This window comes from Dysidea avara, chromosome 3, assembly GCF_963678975.1.
Source record: "Dysidea avara chromosome 3, odDysAvar1.4, whole genome shotgun sequence".
NCBI lineage: Eukaryota > Metazoa > Porifera > Demospongiae > Dictyoceratida > Dysideidae > Dysidea > Dysidea avara.
The window spans coordinates 11,595,556-11,615,585 of record NC_089274.1 but is presented as its reverse complement, the minus strand read 5'-3'; the positions used below and the strand labels follow the sequence as shown (position 1 = coordinate 11,615,585).

Below are 20,030 nucleotides of genomic sequence, written 5' to 3'. Positions count from 1 at the left end.
TAAAGACTTGCCATTTTCCATAACAGTGAAACACACTGTAAACCTGATTTGTCATGACCTGTTGTGAAAACTGGAACAGATTGTACTCCAGTTTGAGCGATGGTAATGTTACCAGCCATGTCCATTCAGCATGGTGTCTCATCCATGTTAGCAATGGGAGACAATTCATAATAATTATTGTGTTTGTAGTGGAGCTTTCTAGGCTTCATGATAAAATTTACTACCTTGTCAATCAGGTGAAGTGGCATTTTTGTCCTATTATTGTTCTTCTTTGCAACAATTATCCCCAACATTCCATTAAATTATGGAGCCAACCTCTACTGGCAAAATATAGCTTGTTACTATGTCTGCTTGGTTCCCCAGGAGTGCTGCTACTTTGCAACACTATAGAGCCTCCTGCTGAATGACCTTTGTTGTAACACAAAGGTTTCATGATTGCATACCTTAAATATATGGTAGACATTGCTTCTTCAATCTCTGCATAGTCCTTCGCCAGTCAGTCTCTTCTTCTTTGAGTCAATATCATTTAGATAGGCCTTTTGCAACTATACTCTCTTTCATCCAATCCGTATTTCCTCCCTATTGGTTGTGCTCTCTGCATTCTCAACTACTTGATACGTGAAGCAACACTATAATTTCCTGGTTGACACAGAGTCTGCCTTTTGCAGCTGCAACCAGACACGTGAAACTTGAATAAAAACTGCTGCATTTTTTTTGAGAGTGGCATTTACAATCATACTTGTAACCTGCATTGTGGCCACTATTCAAATGCGGTGTTTATTAAAGGTGTGGAATTTAACCAAGAAAATACAGTTCTAGATGCTTGGCTGTTGTGTTTGGGTGACCACTCTGTTAGGGTATATTGGTCTTGATAGATTTGTAGTAGAATTTTACTGGGATTGTATAGGTAGCTAAGCATATGTACAGTTAGGCTATTAGCTGTTATGAAATATAATTATAATCATGACAATTATTACCAATGTTCAAGAGGTTTTAGGAAGGCTAAGTCCCTTTGACAAGGGCTCCACCCCTGCCCTTGATAAAGAACAGGAACAGCAAAAGAATTGATTAACCCTCAGGGCGCTGAGGGTTACTGTAGTCTTATGTGGCTGTGCGAATTTGTTGTTGCCACTTTTACTGCTACATACTCAGAGTTGGAGTTGTTACACTAGAAATATAACTAGTTACATATTACTCGTTACTTTTATGTGATGTAGCGCGCTACAGTTACATATTACTTACTGAAAAAAGTAACGATTACATATTACTCACTACTCTGAGGGCTGTAACTAGTAATAATATTACACATTACATTTGTTCGTTACAAACTATAAAGTAAATCCAACCTTCTAGATACAAGCTACCAGCCTACAACTACAAGTGACACGAGTGAGACGTATGTTTCTCTGGTGTATTTCAGCCACAAATACATACTTTGTTGTTGTATCTTGGCCTCAAGGGCACTCCCTATACACTATCATTCTTTGTCCATGCCTATAGCGCTATCTCCAGTCTTGTCTGGACCCAAAATGCAATCAATCACATGCCTGGATACAAAGGAAGTAACATGTTACATTTGTTACAATTTCCGGATGTAATATCCATTACGTATTACTCGCTACTTTGTCATGTAACGCGTTATATTACTCGCTACTGTAAAAGTAAAAACCCCCAACTCTGTACATACTTCATTTATAGCTTAAAAACAAGCTAGCGCTTCTCTTGATGAGTGTAACAAATGAAACGTGTGCATTGCTCCGCAAGCACTTTATTCATTCAAAAGTTATAGTGGTATTTGCTGTTTGTCTTGGCCTTTCTCTTTTCTTGATGAAGTGATAGCAATAAATTCTTTTCAACCATAGTAGTGTATTACACCTAGCGATACTCTACTGATTCAGATGAGGGATCGACAAACTTGACAAAACCAGAAACAAGAAATCTTTAAGATTTCAAGTGAGATTTCAAGATTTCCTAATTTATCGTCAACCTACCAGCGATTTACACCATTTCAGGCCAGGCATCTTGTGGGTCCCTCGGATTTATACTAGAAGCTTCTTGGCTCTTTAAATTAACTAGCCTTCATAAAACACATGGTCAGTGTGCTAAAAAAGGCTAATGGCTAACAGGCACGTGATGTATGAGGTGTTGTCACACAAACTGCCACACTATTCACTGCTGTTTGTTTTTGTGCAAATTGAAGCCAAAGCTTGTTCATTAGGTTCAAATTACATTTTTATACCTGGTTTGTGTGCTAATCAAGGTGATAATGGTAATCGTGGCCCTGCTATAGAAAATGGGACAAAGTGGCATAGCCGATCCACGTGTTGTCATCTGGCACTATACGGACCTGGAGATAGTACATCCATATGTTTATTCAATTTCCCTGAGGGTTTACACAATAGTGCTTCATTTGTACAGTGACTATACTAAAAGTAAAATACCGGCACATATTTAAAGTCATGAGTGCTACAGTCTATGGAGTTGGAACTTGTCTCGTGTTCTGGGGAGTGTATTAAGGTATAGTTTTTGGCCTACATACACTAATGCTTACAAGCAAGATGGCAAGTAAGGTTAGAAATGGTGACAATAAAATTACATTTACTGCAATGTATACAATTAGGCACACACAACTTGTGTTTGCTTTATGGAACAGAAATGAAATGTGACTGGATTTTGGAAAAACGATCCAAATCGCACATTAGAAGTTTCTAAATAAACGGTTTTAAAGAATTCAAGCCAGCATAACTCTCCAAAGATAGCAAGCATGCGTATGAAATTTACACTAAAGATGCATCAATCTGTTACCTTTCAGACCACTTCCAGTACTTGTAGCTGCTCATAGAGTTTCCTGCCAAATAGATAGAAAATCTGAGCAGTTGGACGAGCAAAGTAGTATCACGAGTGGTCACAAAGGGGTGGAGGGTGGCGTGGTGGGCAAGGGTTAGACCTCAAAATGGAGGCAGACCATGATTGGAGTCCAGACACGAGATTACAGGGCTGTGCTGACTCCTTAGTGGCTGATATGTAGCAAAAATCCACAGAAAAATGCCTGGCCAACATTGTCAGGCTGTCCACCAGTAAACCACTGATTCTTACCAAGCCAGGTCCTTCACAAGGCCTAAAACCGCCATTTGAGCTCTACACACTACCCAGAAAAGACGTCTGTTGAAACCAGCCTCGAGTAGTTTGAGTAGTACTGAGTGTCAAAACTAGTAGTAAGATAGTGTAGCTATCCACTGGAGGTGTTAGTTTGATTTTGTCTGATGTGTGATTTGGATCGGTTTTGTAAAATCTGGTCACAAATGAAGATAAAATATAGGCAAATACAATGATATAAGCATTGTTTCACTGTTTACTAAAGCAATAAAACTTATTGTTGAAGCAAGCATTTTTTCTCAATAGATTTTAATGCATTTTATTTCAATAACAGAATTATGCAAACTATACTTCAAACAATCTACATGGCGTATCCCACCATTCCTCTCAACATAGCCGATCACTTTCCCTAAGGTCATAAAATATTATTTTAATTGGCACAACACACAGCATGGTTCATTGCTTACCTGTAGCATCTTTGAACAAACCATTATGTTTTGCAATCAGTGAAGTATATTTCTCATCAACTATTCCCTCACAGCACTTCATGCTTTCGTCATTTACAGCTCTTACTCCTTGGTTTGTCAAATTGTCCTGGGGTGCTTGCAAGACAACATCTGGCTCAGTCTGTGTACCAATTGTAACAGTGGCATTGGTGCAATCTTCCTCAGACTCTGTTTGCACTTCTTTGCTATCAACAAACCACCTGCTATCAGTCTGGGTCTCAGCATTCACCATGGTAGAGGTGGGTTGGGTCAAAGCCTTAACATCACTCGCAGTCAATTTGGTCTTCCCTTGAGACGAACGTTTCCTAACATCAAATTTCAATTTTCTCACCATAGTAACCTCTGTAAAAGACAGTGTTTACATGTTAGCAAACTAATTGCAGTCAGCTATTGTACTTACAGCATACATTAACATTATCACACAAAACATCCATAAATTAGCACGAACGAATGCTATATGCAACTTTCAAGCCTTAATACTAGGCTAACACAACATCCTTGGCTGATAACAATGAATTATTCCATTACCCCAACTAGTACCCTTAAATAAAATAGCAAGAATTACTTCCTATCTGTTAACCTGAGTGCAAGATAGGTACACAAAGAAAGGACATTTTCAACACAAGAATTGAGTTGCATTGCAAACATCACATGACCTGGGAAAGCTAAACAGTGTTATTCCAGTGGTGAAAGTCTATAAGGCCTCGTATCTCCGGCATGAACTTCTCAGATGGTCGTGGTAGGGAGATACAGGGAAATATTTTAATTGTTAGCTTGTCCCTGTACGTGAATCGCTCATGTACAAGCGTAGATTTCATTCAAAAAACGTTTAGTTATATATTACGTGGTACAAACTCACAAGTAACACTATCGGTCATCTGACAGCCCTTTCGCCCAACAATCTCTCTGAGAAAGAGCACGCGGTCACACAGCCTTTTGGCGGGCATTCGCATATGTACGGATATGTCACGGATACTATCATCGTCACTTGTGGATGTGTTAATAGTCAGCAGGTGCGGATCGTCTAGGATTAAAGTACAGTGTTAACCTGGCGTTTCTAATCCCGGGTAAGGCTATAGTATCTATGGTCAGTGTAACTAGCTACTGTGTACATATTCTAGCACACTCTCCGATCAGCTAGTGACATTGACAGTTGCAAACATTTAGCCATGACCACATGCATGCTAACCAGACTTTGCTGACTATACCTATGGTGTTCCACTTTGTGACACACTGTTGCTAGCAGGCTACACCTAGGCTTTCCAGGGCTAGAGCCCAGTCTAAGTCCTGGCAATTGGAACTCAATATGCTAGTTTAAAGTTCTCCTGCATGTATGGGTAATGACTGCCAAATCCCTGGTAATCATGTAAGACTGGCTATGCCACTGGCCACTGGTAGTGACATTGTGATTTGTACATGCAGACACCGGCATAGGAAGACTTTTCGGCCAAGCCTAGCCATCTCCTATTTAGCTTGATTAATACCAACTCACAATGTTGCTGCTGTATTCAGCCCTGTTCATACGTGCATTTATACAAAGGTGTTGTAAAGCGTCATCGCTACAATAATAGCACTACAGCTACAATGTATAGCTATCTCTTCACTACCTATTCTGCTAGACAACTCTACACCTATAATGTACGTGCTTGATGTATGCATCGTTATATCACGTGAAAATTTATGAAAAAAAATTGGACTCTACAGAAATTATAACACTAACAGTTACCATTCTTATAACTTGTATCATAGAGTTTCATTCTTGTCCTTCTGTTAGAATAAACACCTAAGACATCTTTTTCTTCTTCAAGTCTCCTGTGCCGTCATCAACACTGTTTCCTGTATGATAGGTACACAATCAATAATTCTTCTGACAGGTAGGTACATGTAGCTCATATAGCAGTGTGTTTTCAGCAATGGTACCAAGTGTGACGATGATGGCTCAAACACTGAGTATAGACTAGGAATTAATGTATCCTGCCTTATATTTTGTGTGTGTACAAAAGAATCAGGATGAAAATACAGTCTTTATCATAGATTACAAAATTAATATTGCATTAACATATCTAATGAGTTAGCCTTTTAAACCAAGGAATCTTTGTTAGCTTACTACACTAATGTGCCAATTAACTTATAATCCATATATGGATTTGGAAAAAAGTACACAAACTAGACATATTAAAAATTTAAAATAAGAAATAGGGATCGCTGAAAAAAGCCACGAAACAAGAAGGGATCGCTGGGGTGGTAATGTAAACCACAAATCCCTATTTTGACTCTCTATAAATGCTCCATTTGAGTATAAAAGTCAAAATAGGGATTTGTGGTTTACATTACCACCCCAGCGATCCCTTCTTGTTTCGTGGCTTTTTTCAGCGATCCCTATATTTCTTATTTTAAATTTTAAATTTTTAATATGTCTAGTATGTATTCAAATTGTGACAGAATTTTACAGCAAGTGTATATACATATGAAAACCATGGAGTGTTAGTGCCTGACTTGATCTTACCATATAATTCTCACTTTAAAGCTTCTTCTTTTCATCATGTCAATGATATATTATTGTTGAGTTACATTGTGTGTGATAAACAACAAGTGATGTCACCTTATCAGTTACATCAGTCATTACAAATATGAAGCCATCATGAGAATCCATAGTCCTTTTATAATCATCAGTAATATTACAATAATAATGTATGTACAATGAGTCATTAAATTGGTATAAATAATAATATAGTATCTTTTGTTCAAATGACAAAATGTGAATGGGTATATGATCAATGGCTTTTGTGTTTCTATCAAGAACAAAAGGTTTATTCATCTCTAGATCTGTAATTTGTCACCATGCTTGCTATGCATATATGGTTAAAGTGATTGGAGTAAAGATAGACATCCTTGGTGTACTCATCCCTGTATGCATGTCTGTGTAACAGTCAGAATAATACCTTCTAAGAGTGAGTAACACGTTCTTTGCTTTGTATTTTATCGACTATTTTGAAGCCATGCATTTTGAGTAATGTGTCATTCTGGGGTGGTTATTCTTTCTTTAGATGCAATGCCTATGTAAAAGATTGGTCATGCATTGGTCTACATAGTGTTTTTGCATTATATTAGAATATTACTGAACTATCTTTGAGTTTAATTCTAATTGTAAATTCCGATAAGAATATAGTGAAGTGTTATACTACCTGACTAAACCATACATCTCCTATTGTGTCAGTCACAGAGTACTACATTGTGTTGCTGTGTAAGGAATGCACTGCATCATTAATAATAAACACTTCTGAAGCCCCCACATGTGTATTAGCTACATTGCACCCTTCATTTTTAAAAAGTGCTCTCATAACATCGTCATTGCCAACAAGCTGCGTAATAAAATAAAGCATTGATCATGAATGATTACTACATATGTAATCTATAATTAATTGTTAAGTAATGACTTGTTGATTATGAATGGAAGAGGCCAACTATTTCTATTGTTACAGTTGTATATGTATGTATTCCTTGGAGATAGTGTGTATAGGTGAGATTACATAGTTATAAAACTACAGGGGCGGATCCAGGGGGGGGGGGGGGGGGCTTTGGGGGCTGAAGCCCCCCCTTCATATTTAGGCTTTACTTGATCAATTTGCTGAGTATTATAATGAAATTTTGTCTTAGCATAATTATATGATCACTAATAATACAAATACTCATAAACCACCTTATAAACATCTTTCCAAGGTATTATCAGTGAATTTATGCTAATGTTTATGCAACAAGGACCCGGATCAGCATTGGAGGTGTACAAGATCGAGATACTCTAATAGAGCAGTCAGCTAACTACTCTAATAGAACATTCACTGGAAACATGTAGTTAGTTCTGTTATGAGATTTTTCCAAATCTGCCTGCACCTATACATACAATGAAGTGCATTGGTCTGTTTAAAGGGCTTCATTCATCTACTTGTGTAGTTAATATGTATGGCAGTACTTAATTCACGTACACAATTTCCATTGAAAATGCTCTCAGATTCAATCTTGTATTGTTCAAATTTCAAAATTTCCACTTTCAACATTATTATTCTAACATGCACCTATTCAGTGTTGTGCAATTGTGAGAGGGGTACATCATGTACTTGGTTGTCTGTACCTACCCAAACCTTTCCATTAGCAAAATGCTTCAGAGAGCCATGCCTATAATCTAAAGGCAGTATATAAAATATCTACAGGCATAAAATATTATGAATTTTATGTGAAAATGTCTCCAAATTGCAGTATTTTAGCATCTATTTTTCAAAATTTTCCTGGGGGGTATGCCCCCAGACCCCCTAGTTTCCAGCATACTTTGCATGCTGGGAAGTGTGCTTTGCACACCTCTATTCAAGAGATTAGAACCTTGAGTTAGCCCCCCCCTTTTATAAATCCTAGATCCGCCCCTGAACTAGGTAGGGATTCTTAACAACTAATGTACACAATCATAAGATTTAGATATGTACAATAATACACCACTCAGGGGATTCGTAGAATTGATATATGATTGAATATAGCTAAGTTGTGCATTTATGATATCACAAACTACCACTTTACTTCACATACTGACTCTTGCAACATTTTTGCACATTGTCACATGTTATTCTGCATGGGTAAAACAAATTAACTTGTTCCACGTGTGGGTACACAAACTCCATGTTTTAGCATCACCACACCATGATGCGTGGCATACTACTGAGTCTACACATCTTATAAATAATTATAAAAAATTATTGCCACACAAAATTGATGGTGTGTGCATGGTTGTGTGTCGCACACGCATTGTCACACCAAAGGCTGATGTCTGTTGAAACTATGAATACTTGAAACAGGCATTTATTGTGGCTATGATGTTATCTACTCTGGTGACTAATACGGTGGTGATGAGATTGGCCATAATTTGAGGTAATACAGTAGCCATAGGATGTAGCTAGCTATAATTATACAGTTGCTATGTAGTACTTTAATGTAACAATGCTATGCTGTTCAATGCTACAAAATGCATAGTATTAGTGTTCTGTACCAATATGGATTTTGATGGTGATATGTACTAATTAATTGTACTTGTAATTAAGAGGCACCATCCATTGTATTAAGACTTGCAATACAACAGTTGTGTTTGGAAAGGAAGGAAAAATGGTTCTATAGGTTCTATATTGTCTTGTTTTGTTGACACTTTAGTGTACATAATGGAATGCAGCCTGTCTAATGTGTTAGGTAAGATTGTTAGACAGTTTGTCTCCTGGTTGCCATGCTATCAAGTTTAATGTTTGTGGTGTCAAATTCTAACAATGTACCGGCTGATATTCCCCAATGAAACTTGATGAATATACATAATTATACAGTGGTGGATGGTTTCATTTTTTTATGTCTGCTGTGATGTGCTGTTTATCAATTCCATTGCAACACACTTGTATGTATTGCACACTAAGCAACCACATGCAGTGCTCGAATTGAGGGTATATGGGGTATACGAAGTATACCTTGATAACAATTTTTGTAAATTAGTATACCTTGATAGCCTAGCTAAGTATAAGGTAGTTACAGTACTCCTCAGCAAAGAACATCCATGAAACATTAGTTAGTACATAGTAATACATATTCTTACTTGGTGTAACATGATTCTCAAGCCAATTGATCCCCCAGAGGAAGCTAATCCCACTGTCCTCAAAAATTCCTTTAGTGAGGTGTGCATTAATTAGAATTAAACAAGTGATAGTTGATTTTGCAAGTATGCAATCTCCTATAGCCAGATTTATATGTAGAACTATATTATCTACCCCCTCTACTGTAGACTGAAAGGTAGCAAATTAAAGCAGTAAAGAAGAGTCATAATAATGATGGTAGTGTATGTACAGAGTAAATACCAATTAACAGTGACACATTTACTTAGTTGGAGCCAGAAATGTGGATGGATAAAAAACTTTCCCACCTTGGCTTATTTGTCTAAATCATAAATTGGGTTGTAAAGAGGTAATTATTATCTTTAGGTTTAGCTAGATGCTGCAAAGAGTATTCACATTTCTCGTGAATGGCAGTCAAAATTACTATCAATAGCATTCCCAAAAAGTAAATTTTTCAAAATTTCCTTATACTGCATTGAATTAGCTATAGTTTCATAAACATTTATTCAAAATCACTACCAAATTCAATCTCAAAAAGTTAATTATTTAAAATTTTATTGATATACTCAGGGGCATAGGGAGGGGGGATTCCGGGGGGTTCAGGAACCCCCTGTAAAATTTAGACTTCTGCAAGCAGGATTCTAACACACCATTTAGTGTGGCAGGACAAAATGAGTGAGCAATACAGTGTAATGGCACAGCACAAGAATTGATAAAACTTACATTCATCTCTCAGGGAAGGATTTACAGAGGTAGCATGAGCCCTCTTCAAAACTTATTAAAAAGATCGATATAGCTACTCTAATAGAGCAGTCAGGTATATACTCTAATAGAGCAGTCAGGTATACTCTAATAGAACATGCATGTAAATATCCATGTACATATGAAGTTTTTCAGACATTCCAACATTAAATGCAAAACTTAGCATGATCTTATACTGCTATAGCTTTGGTGTGCAGTGTTTAAAGATATAGAGCTTCAGTAATTTATCACTTGTGTTATGCAAAATGAATTCATGCTATGCATATTTGTATAGTTATATTGCTTTGATTGTCATTTGTATCAGTGGATTCATGACTCCTATACCACAGTGAGATATAACCATCACTTACAGATTACTATATGTGTCTCTATGTGTTATGCTGTCTGTTTCCACTAGGTAACTTTATCTAGTACTACCTTCATCCCAGGGGCACTTAATGCATCATAATTAATGTACTTTTTGCTGAGTTTTGATTTATTAAAATATTGAAAGTCTCTCAGCGGCTGGGGGCTGCACCCCCAGACCCCTGCTTCTAGTAACTCAATGCTGGTGCTGGAACCCCCCTTCAAAAAAATCCTGGCTACGCCCCTGATACTATATTAACCAATTCTGTTATGTAGCTCAGTATATAGCTATTATTAGCATTCATACTTCTTCCAGTGTTGAACTCAGCAAATTTCAGCCAAGATAGCCACCAAAATATAATCTCAGAATGTTAATTTTTCAAAATTTCTATGGGGAGCAGCCTAGGCCTTTACACTATAGCTATAATTTTGCTTTCTAGCTCAGTAGCTATACTGTTAGTATTCATACTTCCAGTGTTGATCTATCGACAAAGTTCAGTCAATATTGCCACCAAATTCAATATCAGAATGTTAATTTTTCCGGGGGAGCATGCCCCCAGACCTCCCCTACAAAACTCATGCTTCACATTTCGCAGAGTGTGCTTTTGCACACTGTGGAATGACTTCTACCTGTTTCCCCCCCCTCCCCTTAGCAAAATCCTGGGTCTTCCCTTGATAGTATACCTTCATATAAATTTGCAATTCGAGCACTGACCACATGTACATTATGTGAAGTACAAAATGTAGACCTAAGTATGCATGAAGTCACTATATATATACAGCAAGGTGGCCTTTTGCCAAAGTTTTGAGCAAACAGTCTATTATTATATAAAACTAAAATGCTGTCCGTCCGACCGTCACACTGCTTACTCACTGCTTACTCACCGTCACACTGCTTACTCATTTCAGTTACTCAATTTTAAATAATTAACTTTTTGAGATTGAATTTGGTAGTGATTTTGAATAAATGTTTATGAAACTATAGCTAATTCAATGCAGTATAAGGAAATTTTGAAAAATTTACTTTTTGGGAATGATATTGATACTAATTTTGACTGCCATTCACGAGAAACGTGAATACTCTTTGCAGTATCTAGCTAAACCTAAAGATAATAATTACCTCTTTACAACCCAATTTATGATTTAGACAAATAAGCCAAGGTGGGAAAGTTTTTTATCCATCCACATTTCCGGCTCCAACTAAGTAAATGTGTCACTGTTAATTGGTACTTACTCTGTACATACACTACCATCATTATATGACTCTTCTTTACTGCTTTAATTTGCTACCTTTTATCATCATCAGCTGATTCATCACCAATTACTTCCTTGGTAGACACATGCGGTCTACAGTAGAGGGGGTAGATAATATAGTTCTACATATAAATCTGGCTATAGGAGATTGCATACTTGCAAAATCAACTATCACTTGTTTAATTCTAATTAATGAACACCTCACTAAAGGAATTTTTGAGGATAGTGGGATTAACTTCCTCTGGGGGATCAATTGGCTTGAGAATCATGTTACACCAAGTAAGAATATGTATTACTATGTACTAACTAATGTTTCATGGATGTTCTTTGCTGAGGAGTACTGTAACTACCTTATACTTAGCTAGGCTATCAAGGTATACTAATTTACAAAAATTGTTATCAAGGTATACTTCGTATACCCCCATATACGCTCAATTCGAGCACTGCATGTGGTTGCTTAGTGTGCAATACATACAAGCGTGTTGCAATGGAATTGATAAACAGTACATCACAGCAGACATAAAAAAAATGAAACCATCCACCACTGTATAATTATGTATATTCATCAAGTTTCATTGGGGAATATCAGCCGGTACATTGTTAGAATTTGACACCACAAACATTAAACTTGATAGCATGGCAACCAGGAGACAAACTGTCTAACAATCTTACCTAACACATTAGACAGGCTGCATTCCATTATGTACACTAAAGTGTCAACAAAACAAGACAATATAGAACCTATAGAACCATTTTTCCTTCCTTTCCAAACACAACTGTTGTATTGCAAGTCTTAATACAATGGATGGTGCCTCTTAATTACAAGTACAATTAATTAGTACATATCACCATCAAAATCCATATTGGTACAGAACACTAATACTATGCATTTTGTAGCATTGAACAGCATAGCATTGTTACATTAGAGTACTACATAGCAACTGTATAATTATAGCTAGCTACATCCTATGGCTACTGTATTACCTCAAATTATGGCCAATCTCATTACCACGGTATTAGTCACCAGGGTAGATAAACATCATAACCACAATAAATTCCTGTTTCAAGTATTCATAGTTTTAACAGACATCAGCCTTTGGTGTGACAATGCGTGTGCGACACACAACCATGCACACACCATCAATTTTGTGTGGCAATACATGAAAAACAATCTGGTTAATCAAGTGTTTTGAATATAGGTAATTAGCCGAACTAAATTTGGATATCAAACTGGTCTAGCCGGACTGATTTTGTTTGACTAAATGGCTGGACCATTATTAGCATCTAAATGGGTCTACCAATAGGCATTATTATAGCCAACTCCAGCTAGCTCCTGTTTGTATAATAAAAGCCGTAGAGCAGAATAGCGAGTTATATTAAAGTAGCAAATAGCCAACATGCAGTTTTAAAAGATTGCATACAGTTACCCTCTACTGTAACTAGACAGAAACCGGTGTATCATTAACACTCACCTGCAGTACTTCAGTGGCTGCAGTACTTCAGTGGCTACCAAGGGCTGAATGGCTAGTTGCACCATTGCTAAGATGTACTTATATTACAAAAGTGCATGACTGCTCCAAGCATAAGGCAACTCTAAATAAAGATTCTGTTTCCCATCCTCCACTGGGCATACATTTATGCAAGCGAGCAGTCCATTTCCATTATAAAATTGGTAGCTTTTCCTGAGCATAGCCAGCATAAAATTAAGTTGCAGGTAGACCAAAATGTAAATTTGTAGAGACTCAATGCACACTGACACGTGAGCTGACACATTATAAAATTGAAACTGTTCAGTATGCAAGAAAAAACAGAAGAATTATAATATTATTAGTGACACGGATGCAGGCAGTGGACTGGAACAGAGAATTTATTTGGAGTGACCAAAGCAATGCAGTTTCATTGTAGATGCATGCATGAAGTTAGTCAACACGGACCAAATTTAAATTCGATTGACTAAGATTCAGCCAAACTTTCATTGGATGCCAAAGCTGGTTGACTGAAAATGGCTCAGCTGGGTCTGGGTATGAGACTGATGGTATTCATTATCAACTCTAACAGTTACACAACATATAAAGGAGCTTGGAACAAGGCTTAGAACCGAACCAGAGTTTATTTAACCCACAATTGTCACGGGGAGTTATAATTGTAATCTATGGTTTCCTGAAACCGTTGCTTATCAAATACTAAGAACTCACTCTGTGCTTCAGTTTACTCGACTTGTCATGATCCTTCAACCTCTTTACCTCGAGAGTTTCTAACAAGCTCCCAAACCCATCTCGCATCCAATGCTTTTGTATGCGCCTATTCATAAACGCTCCATATAAGAGGCGCTTATCTTCCCATATAAGAGGCGCATATCTCTGAGCTATGGCGTCATGGTATGCTCACAGGGTATGTTATTTCATACCAATATGTTAGTGTGATATGCTAACGTTTTTAGTATGTAATGCATGCAGATCTGTTTCATACCTTCTAGTGTAGCAACTCAGTATGCAATGCATACAATTTTGGTATGAAATGCACTCAGGCTTTTTAACAGTGTTATCGCACGCCTCGGCTTTAATTAATCCGGGTCACATCCGGGTCAGCAGTAGTGACCCGGTTTCAATGCTGGTGTGTTTGTATATATGATGGCTATGGATTTAAATCACATCATTGATGCATTAGTTAAGGAGTGTCAACTGTGTGCATGTACTGTTAAATACTACATATGTCAAATTGTTTATGAAGATGTTCACATCTTAAACTTTCTATACTGGAACCGAGGGGAGAAGAGACTATCCATGATGTAATCAGTATACTTTCCTTCTATAATCCCTTCTGCTTGATAGCCATATTGTGGTTTAGCATGTAGACAAGGAATGTCATCAGTACCCCACATTGGCTTCTCCTCAATTTCTATCACCTTTCCATTGATCTTCATCAACCCATCCCCAACATGTGCTTCTCTATGGAGGAACTGACCTGTATGTATTAAACAATGGAGTGTTTAGTGTAGTAGTTTATATGACTACTCACCCATTATCCCATGACAATCACTGCTTATGCCACTATCATCCATTACCATCAAGTCAAGATGTTCATTGACAAAGTTGATCTTGACAGACAGTCTGGGCTTCTTTATCGATACTATCAAACTGGGAGTGTTCCCATTTGTCAATACCTGTCCTAGTTGTATAGTAGTAGTAGAGTTGTCAACCAGAACATGTACTGGACGATCAGTGATCACAGTCTTACTACCATCAAGGAGGATACTTCTGTCGCTAGCTGAGATAGTGATCGTTGTGATGTGTTTAGACTGACAGTCACCCATACAGTGATCTGGCTGTATCATGATCCCAATATCTCCCAAGAATGTGGCGTACTCTTTTAAGGTGCTGTCTTTCTCAGGAGCAATGAAATAAGCATTGACATTGATATTAGGATGAGAGATTAGGTTGAATATAAAGTTAGCTAGTCCTTGCATACTGTAACATAGTTGTTGTCCAGTTGATAGTGGAACAGTAAAATGAGGATCTTTGTTAGCCAGTGATGTAACTGCATAAGAAAAATATGTGTTGTATATACATTCATCCAGAGATATAATGTGTTATGTACAGTTATTGCAAGTTAGGATAAGGATGGGCAATATACCAATATTTAGTTATTGTGTAATATATTTTTTAACCGGCAAATAATTAAATATTTAACTTTCATTAATACTGCATATGGATATACTGAGAATACTGGAAATTACTGGTTTTCAAATTATTCAAACAGTACTATGGCAGAATTCGTTAGCAAGAGAGCATAGCATGACACTACTAGATGCTCTAGTCGAATATGGTTGCTATTTGTCACCTACATTGAAAAAGTTTGTTGGCTAACACCTCCAAATTGTATTCCCACCTGAAGAGTAAGCACTGCCAGTATAGTATAAATGAGGCTATCGATGTAAAGGAAGCTTATACATATTTAGTGGGTATTTAGTAACACTGGAATATTTATAATTAATATGATATTGATCAATACCGCCCACAGTGCAAAGTTATTATAAGTGTACATGCATTGCCTATATATTGTACATATTACAAATGTATGGTTTTCTAACTCCATCATATCAAGAGTTAAAAATAAAGGTTAGAAGATACTCTCTATGATGTGGAACTAAGTCCTCTCCATTATTAACTCTTGATCATATGTATGTACCATATAAATTTTTGTGGCAAGAACATATGGCCATGCCTTTTAACTGAAGCCTTATGTTTCCATCCATTATGGTAAGATGTGTAGGGGAGAACTTACATTTACAAGTTACATCATACCTTCATTAATTGTCATAGTAACCATATTAGCCCAGAAAGTAGTATACACATCCACGAATGCGTACCTGTAGGTGAATGCAATGGTTGATCACACAGCAAAAATACAGTACAAGCCTCATTCAGAGGTACAGTGCATGTGTTACATTTACATGCACATGATACTCATGGCTGTGATCCCATCACCAGTATACACTTACCTAAAAACAATAGGGCCACTTCCTGCAGGTGGCGCAGTCCAGGTAAGAGCTGTTGCCATCTTTTCAGTTCTGTCAGTGTGTGTGGCAGCTGTCTGTCAAATTTTGTAAACTCAACGAAATATTCCATGATCACATTATATAACTCACATCATCGGTACATTGTGTTTGATAGTTTGGATCTGAAGTAGGATTAGAAAATGTTCCAACTGGAGTGGTACCATCAGCTAGTAATCTTCCTTGTATCATAAATCCTCTATAGTCCATGTTAGTTGTCCCACCTTCCAGTGTGACTGTAAGGAACATGCAGCAGTGTACATGTACATACTTATCTATGCCCAACTGTGCTTACTAATGTAATTCTGTCCACCAATGTAACAGTCAAATGTAAAATCACTTAGGTTAACAGTAAATGGCAGTTGATCAGTAGAAGGAGAGTTTGAGCCATGTTGTGGGACAATATCTCCACAAGCTGACAATGGTGCTCCTTCTGGTCTACTATCCACAACTACAATAAGTTCTAGAATACTACTGAGTATAATGATATACTTGAAAGTGACCTTTACAGAATAGAAATAATGATAAGCTATTAGTATTATTGTGCCACGACACTTACTTTCATTCTGTCAACAATTTATCACAATAAAACTCCAGAACCACACTAGCACTGCTACTAAGCCAGCCAACTAATCGTTCTGCTTTTGTGATGTGTAGGGTTTTATATGTGTAGGGTTTTATATGTGTAGGTTACCAGGGAAGCAGTTGACATTACAAAATAAATAATGGGCGACCCACATAACCAAGAATCCAAAACACCATATATGTAACTATGTAACATGTGTACAACTGCAATAAAATGATCTGTATTTACTTCACTAGTATGGCACATATTTTGTAAGTACTATTGGTGAAAGTTATTATTCAAAGCATTGTTACAAGGCTGTATATATGAAATTAATAGTAGACTCTTGGCAATGTTTTAAACTAATGCAGTACTCAATAAACCAAGTCAACAGTACTATTGTACTTTCTGGTTGTCTTCTTTGGAGTATTGTTATACTAGAGTACTCTAACTGCTTTGAGTTTTCCCCCATCAGATTATCAATAAGTGTCAGTACGATTTGTAGTCGTAGGTCAGGACTACATAGTTTGACTATAACTGTAGTCTTATTAGCAATTTAATATGGTATGCGTATGTGTGTGATTCATTGTGCCCCTTGCTTCTCATAGCTGTGTTGTTTTTCTGTAAATGCACATGGATGAAATGCTAAAGCAAACACATTTCTAACACAATGCAATGAGTTATGTATTTACTAATAGTACCCAAATGGTAATCACACCCATCATTACTGGGTTGTACACCACTGAACTCATCTGACCTCATTGTAGTATATGATAATGGTGGTGTTGTCTATGCAGTCTATTTGTGTAGTACCATAATCACCTAATTTATTCCCTCGGTGATCACTATTACTGAGCAAAGTGCATTGCATATATACTTCTTCATATAGTAGCCTGGGACTTTTATTTTCTTCTCAGCATGTAGTCCTGCTAATGAATAGCTGGCTTCCAGGTATATATATTTTGGAAAGGTCCAGAGCTATGCTTGACGTTTAAAGTCATGGTAAACATCATTATTGAGCATAGAAAACCTTTATACAGTGTGTAGTTTTGAGCACATGGGATAAGACATATCTCATACAATTGATAATGTTTAGGATTTCTTTAGCACATTTTAAATTAAATTTAGTTTCAAAGACGAACTCACTATTTACAGATGCCACTATCAGGTCATGGTACAGTGTTCCCTCTATTATCCAAACTCATTGGGCCCTGAGGGTGTTCAGATAATCAAAAAGTTCGGATAATAGAATCCCATTCATTTATATACAGAGCCCTGTTCAATTACTGCATTAGAACACACACTTTAGACAAAATACTCTAATAGAACAGTCACCTCCATAGTTCGGATAACCGAAAATTCGGATAATTGATGGTTGGATAATCAAGGGACCACTGTACAACCAGATCACTGCAAGGGTGAATGTAAACCTGAAGGCACAAGGATGATCATCTCAGCCAGTGACAGAAGTTTTATTCTCCATGGCAAGGCTGTGATCAGATTAGATTGTCCAGTCATTGCCCTGGTAGAAAACTCAATTGCTTCCATACACCTGGGACAGGTAGTGACAAATAAGAAACTGCCTAGCTTGATAATAGCAGTCAAGATGACTAAAATGTCTCTCAGGATCAGCTTTGTCAATGAACATCTTGAGATGATACCTCTTAATAAGAAAGGAATGAGTAGTGGAGGATATCACAACTTTAATCTTTAAATAGTTCATTTGACAAAAATAGCATATAAATTACATACAAAAATACACAATTATAGTCTCCCTAACACAGCATCTCTGACTAACAAACTAATAGCAGCCGAAGGCATTACCTTTAGGTAAGTAGCAGTCAAGCCTGGGAAGAGATTACGAACTTGTATTCTTTTAATGAAATTTATCAAAGATAATGACTGAGCCTTATTTGCTCCTTGCTGCATTGAATAAACCTGCATTCTTCTCCTTATTACATCCAATGGGTACACAACCTAGTATAGGAAAACTTGTTAGCATAATATGCATGCGCTGTATACACAATTTGCAATCAATAAACGTAATGAAAAATTAGGAGCTTTATATTTGAGTAAGGATCACGGGAAAAAAAAGCAATGAAACAAAGAAGGTTGCCTACACCTAAAGCTACGTATGCTGGCACACATTCCCAAGTCACGGCCATATAACTACCACTGTATAACTGAAGTAAGAATTATATGCGTACAAGAATAGCTGCAGGTGTAGGTAACCTCCCACGATACATACTATTTTCACTATTGCCTTCACTAACTAAAAAGCGATGTGGCCATTTTGTTTCATTTTTGACAGTGTTCTGCCCACTATACACCTTAGAACAGTGCAACAAGACCCTACCCACTCACTTCAAATGTAGGAGGCATGGTAAGGAAATTATCTTTAAAAGTGATAGCCAGCATAAGAAAACATTGAAATAACATCCACAAATTAGCACTTACATGTTAGTAGAGAAATAAATAGATACCAAAGGTAAATCCATTTTGCATGCGGCAGATAAATTAATGTCTTAAGCTAAAGTGTCTCATTGAACAGTAAACCTGTAGTGTATACCAGTTTAGTTATGTTTGGCTGAGAATAATTAGTCAGTCAATAAAAAATCCAATTGAATCGTTTTCTTGTACCAATTTATTGGAAACTTTTCAGGTTACTAAAGTTGAAGTCTAGAAGTTGAAACACACCTTACAACTATCATGTTATACCACAACACCAAACTCACAAATGGCACATACCCTTTTTGAGATATGATGAATGTGCACCTTGCCTTTATTGAGGAATTAATTTTCCATATCAGCTTCTATAACAGGGAGTGGAAAGGGGCTATAGTGCATCTCTCTCCTCCCTGTTATAGTAAATGGTTGAATTTACTTCAGAAAAAAAACAAAAACAAAAAAAAACAGAACACGACAACCATGCCCTAGCATGTGCGGTACCCCTACCAGAGACTCAGCTGCAAGATCAAGATACTCTAATAAAGCACTATCATACATTCTGCAATTTATGTACTGTCATCATTTCATGATTGATGGTTTTCTCTCACCACACTAATACAACAGCCATGTACAACAAGCATAAGGAAAAATTAGGAAGTTTAGGTTCAATTAGAGATTATAGAAAATCCACAAGTATATCTGCAGGTGTAGGCGACCTCCCTTGTTTCCCTACATTTTCTATGATCCCAAATCAAAATGGTATGCATAGAATGCTTTGATCTTTTGGAGATAATGAGGTCTTGTAATATCACAGAAAATTCTGTTTAGTGCCCATCTGTTTTCTAGAGTGTATTGAGCACGTTTCC

General features: G+C 37.0%; 4 protein-coding genes across 4 annotated transcripts in view; 2 read left to right on the top strand and 2 right to left on the bottom strand.

Moving 5' to 3' along the window:
• The window catches only part of LOC136249363 (serine/arginine repetitive matrix protein 1-like), a 107,135-nt gene that overhangs the window by 49,768 nt on the left and 37,337 nt on the right, over positions 1 to 20,030 (top strand). The window lies entirely within an intron of this gene.
• LOC136249366 (uncharacterized) overlaps positions 1 to 20,030 on the top strand; it is a 43,082-nt gene that overhangs the window by 16,339 nt on the left and 6,713 nt on the right. The gene's annotated exons all lie outside the window — the stretch shown is intronic.
• LOC136251578 (uncharacterized) lies at positions 1,478 to 14,110 on the bottom strand. Its single transcript, XM_066044042.1, has 5 exons — positions 13,792 to 14,110; positions 5,329 to 5,438; positions 3,564 to 3,944; positions 3,448 to 3,505; positions 1,478 to 1,547 (listed from the first exon to the last, which is right to left on the bottom strand). Exons 2-5 carry the CDS (start codon positions 5,357 to 5,359, stop codon positions 1,478 to 1,480), a joined length of 540 nt encoding a protein of 179 aa, XP_065900114.1. The 5' UTR covers positions 5,360 to 5,438; positions 13,792 to 14,110.
• On the bottom strand, positions 14,211 to 16,823 carry LOC136249367 (putative ferric-chelate reductase 1). Its single transcript, XM_066041338.1, has 7 exons — positions 16,711 to 16,823; positions 16,447 to 16,654; positions 16,245 to 16,387; positions 16,098 to 16,189; positions 15,901 to 15,965; positions 14,615 to 15,133; positions 14,211 to 14,560 (listed from the first exon to the last, which is right to left on the bottom strand). Exons 1-7 carry the CDS (start codon positions 16,714 to 16,716, stop codon positions 14,331 to 14,333), a joined length of 1,263 nt encoding a protein of 420 aa, XP_065897410.1. The 5' UTR covers positions 16,717 to 16,823; the 3' UTR covers positions 14,211 to 14,330.